The 3,864-nt window shown below is 44.9% G+C and overlaps 1 protein-coding gene across 1 annotated transcript in view; it reads left to right on the forward strand.

Moving 5' to 3' along the window:
• Positions 1 to 250: 250 nt before the first annotated feature.
• The window catches only part of LOC107301464 (membrane-bound transcription factor site-1 protease-like), a gene marked incomplete at its 3' end in the record, with an annotated part of 6,223 nt that continues 2,609 nt past the window's right edge, over positions 251 to 3,864 (forward strand). Inside the window, exons 1-3 of the mRNA XM_015830684.1 lie at positions 251 to 457; positions 1,638 to 1,895; positions 3,033 to 3,236. Of these exons, the coding sequence (XP_015686170.1) occupies positions 268 to 457; positions 1,638 to 1,895; positions 3,033 to 3,236 (652 nt within the window). The remainder of the gene's footprint in view (positions 458 to 1,637; positions 1,896 to 3,032; positions 3,237 to 3,864) is intronic.

Below are 3,864 nucleotides of genomic sequence, written 5' to 3' on the forward strand. Positions count from 1 at the left end.
GACCTGTTGAATCCCGAGTGACAGGATCCTGTGATGAAAAATGGAGAAAAAACGGAGGAAGAAATCAGCCTGATGATTAGGTTTCATCCGGAAAGACTATGCAGACAAGACTTTTGCTTGGCTGGGACAAAACTTTAGCGCTGTCAACGTAAAGAGCACTTAAAAAGAGCAGCTTTCCGTGAAACCCAGAGACTGAGGGAGAGAAAGAGAAAGAACTACTGGTTCATGGAGAATCACTGGGTGAATTGAATCCATGGCAATCTGGAAATGAAACCTTCTCCTTTCCTGAACATGCGGCTTGCAAACACCTGGTTGTTTCTCACTGCAATCTTACTCTGTGGCAAACAGCACCTGGGCACCAGGCTGGGGAATTCCTCCTCTCACGACAGTCATTTGTGCCCCGACTGCTCTCATCTGACCCTGAAGGTGGAATTCTCCTCAACCGTCGTAAAACACGGTAAGGAGTTCTTTGCAGCAGGTTGGAAAATGCAAATATAAATATAAATACATACATATTTGGGCCGACAGGGTGTTCAAAAAGCATTCATCCTCTTCCCCTGTCTCTTGTAGCTAACAAAGTGAGAAAGAGCCTGTGGCCTAGGGGCTAACACTTCTGCTTAACATGCAGACAGCCCAGGTTCGAATCTCAGAAGGGTATGTCTGGCTGATGAAAACCAAATAAGGTCTGAAATAGCTATCCCAGTACTCCCTTAATTCTTTGTTAGCAATCCAAATTTTGAAAAAAACATACATATTTATATAAATATAAATACGCGTAGTAGAGAAACTTTATCATGGCAGCGAAAGGCTGAGTAATTTATTTGCAGCATATTTTTATTATTGTAGGATTCTTGTCCTCAGGAGGGCAAATAACATAACTGGCCTTGCAGACTCTGACCTTGGCTACGTCTAGCTCATTATTAACTACTTTGTCGCAGTCGGCAAAGTACACCTTCTGTGTGGTGTATGAAATCTGTTTCGCGCTAAGCCGGAGATGAGTCATGGACTGCAGCCGTTAACTTCCCAGCTTTCTAATCTTGGGGAATATTGGATCCCGGCTGAGCATCTGCCGTAACATGATACGGTTACGGATGTGTTGGGGCTTGCCGTGTCAGGACTCATCAGTCTGTGTGAACAGCAAGTGCATCGAGGTGATCCTGCATCAACACGTTTACATAGTCAGATTTAATAACCTGTAATAATTAATGAGGGAGGCGGTTTGGTATAGCGGTTACGGCACCAGGCTAGAAATAGGGAGGCAAAGAGTTCTAGTCCTACGTTAGGCGCAAAGCTGCTGGGTGACCTTGGGCCAGTCATTCTCTCTTGGCCCTTAGAAGCAAGCAATGGCAAACTTCCTGTGAAATCAGCCTGGGTGCTGGAGCAGGTACTCCGGAGCGCGGCTGGGACAGGCTGTGTGGAATGGAGGCAGGCCTAAAAGTGGCTGGAGTGACTTCTGACTTCCAGCTGGTTTCCCCATTGTTTGTGCTTGTGGGATCTGCCACTTCCCTCCGTGTCTCCTTCGAGGAGTTGATTTGGTGGCCTTTCCCGAACTTGTTCCAGTAAAAGGCTTTAGACCCCTACCCAGTTTTAAAGTTTCCGTTGCCTTTTCTAATATGTGATAAACTGTCCCTTTGCAGAATACATCGTGGCGTTCAATGGCTACTTCTCAGCCCAAGCAAGAAGCAAATTCATTTCGAGAGCACTCAAGAACAGCGACATAGAAAGCTGGAGGATTGTGCCCCGCAACAACCCAGCCAGCGATTACCCCAGTGACTTTGAAGTGATCCAGATTGACGAGAATCAGACGGTTGGAGTGCAGACGCTCGAAGACCATCCCAACATCAAACGGGTTACGCCACAGAGGAAAGTCTTTCGCTCGCTAAAGTACACCGAGAGTAAGCATGCTCGGCATTTCAGTGAATTAATTGCTCCTGGGAAGAATTGGCCAGTCCTCATTCGCTTCCTCTGGAATTTTGCCGTTTCCAAAATCAAGTTTGCTTTTTAAAACCACATTTTAAAAATGAGTTTCCTTTGAAAAACGAAATTCAGTATAGAGAAAAGTAAGGTTTTACAGTTAGGCAAGAAAAATGAAATGCACAGTTCAACAATAATAATTGCAAGAGGGATCTAGGAGTCCTAGTGGACCACCAATTAAGTATGAGCCAGCAATGTGCTGCAGCTGCCAAAAAAAGGTCTGTTTTCTTGCAGATGTTTCATTACCCAACTAGGTAACATCATCAGTGCTAGAAGGAAATGGGGTTTCCAGAGAGGAGGAGGAGGAGGAGGAGAGGAATGACTGATTTCACCATCCTCACTGCCAACAGCCTCCAAAGCAATCTCTTGACTGGAGTGAAATACTGTTTCCTCTCTTCTTTCCCAGAATATCCCTGCAGCCTATAGTGCCCAATCTCTGCATTTGCTGAAAAAAAATTGCAGTTTCTTTTCCGTATCAGTTGAGGAGTCCACAAAGTCTTATTTTTATTCCTCTTTCAGTTTGGCCCACTTGCTTTGGCCTTGTGAGAGATTATGCTCTAATATGCAATAGTTAGTTCACCTTGAACTTCACTTTGAAGCTACTGAGAATGTTATCAGGACAGAGAACCTGCCCATTCAACCTTACAAGGGTGGAGTCAAGGCATGTCCAAGATAATCACCGACTACATGTTTTCGCCCAACTGCCAAGGCTGAAAATGCCCCTAGGGCAATTTAGATACGATTAATAGATTATCGCCAGAGATACGCAGTTTTTATGAATTTGTTTACAAAAATCAGCATTATGCTTTATGTCTAGGTAATCCTTGACTCACAAGCACAACTGGGACTAGAATTTCAGAATTTAAGGGCATTGTGGCCATTAAACGAATCATCACATTGACTGGACCCGATTTTACTACAATTTTTATTGGGGTTTAAGCAAATCCCTAAGTGGTCTTTGAGCCAACACGACTTAAACTTGTGAAACTTTCCCAAAAGCTTGGGGGGCCTCTGCTCTAATTGGTCAAGTGACATGTCTGTACTTCTCAAACCCCCAGCAGATTCCGCCGCTCCCTGTAATGAGACCCGATGGATGCAGAAGTGGCAGTCATCCCGCCCCCTCCGAAGGGCGAGCCTGTCTTTGGGCTCCGGCTTTTGGCACGCGACGGGCAGACACTCCAGCAGGCGCTTGCTGAGAGCCATCCCTCGGCAGGTGGCACAGACCCTTCAGGCAGACGTGCTCTGGCAAATGGGCTTTACAGGTAGGCCTGTTGGTAGGTGCCATGTGCATTCTCCATAGTTACAAAAGGGCATAAGAACAGCAGGGCTAACTTTTGGTGAGGAAGGTTAGAGTTTTCTTTTTTAGTAGAAAAGAAAAGATGAAACATCCTTCACATTGGAAGAATTCTCACTGCGGGTTTATTTTATTTTTTAAAACAAAAACCACTTTATGTAGCATTCATGTGGAGGGGCGCAAGGGCTCAGCGTTAAAGATGCTGAGCTTGTCAGCTGGAAAGCTGGCAGCCCGGGTTTGAGACCTGAGCACCGCACGACGGGGTAAGCTCCCGTTGCTTGCCTCGGCTCCTGCCCATCTAGCCGTTCAAAAGCAGGCAAAGGCGAGTAGAGAAATAGGTGCCACTTTGGTGGGAAGGTAACAGTGTTCCATATGCCTTGGTGTAGTCATGCTGACCACATTTATTTATTTATTTATTTATTTTTTGGATTTATATCCCGCCCTTCTCCCGTAGGACTCAGGGCGGCTGACAATCTATTTAAAATACATACAAAACAATACAAATTTAAAATTAATTAAAAGGAATATTTAAATATTTGTCGAATTTTAAAATATAATTAAAACCCCCCTAAAAATTACCCTAGGCCAGTCCTGCA

Source organism: Protobothrops mucrosquamatus, unplaced genomic scaffold, assembly GCF_001527695.2.
Source record: "Protobothrops mucrosquamatus isolate PMUCROS unplaced genomic scaffold, P.Mucros_1.0 scaffold13070, whole genome shotgun sequence".
NCBI lineage: Eukaryota > Metazoa > Chordata > Lepidosauria > Squamata > Viperidae > Protobothrops > Protobothrops mucrosquamatus.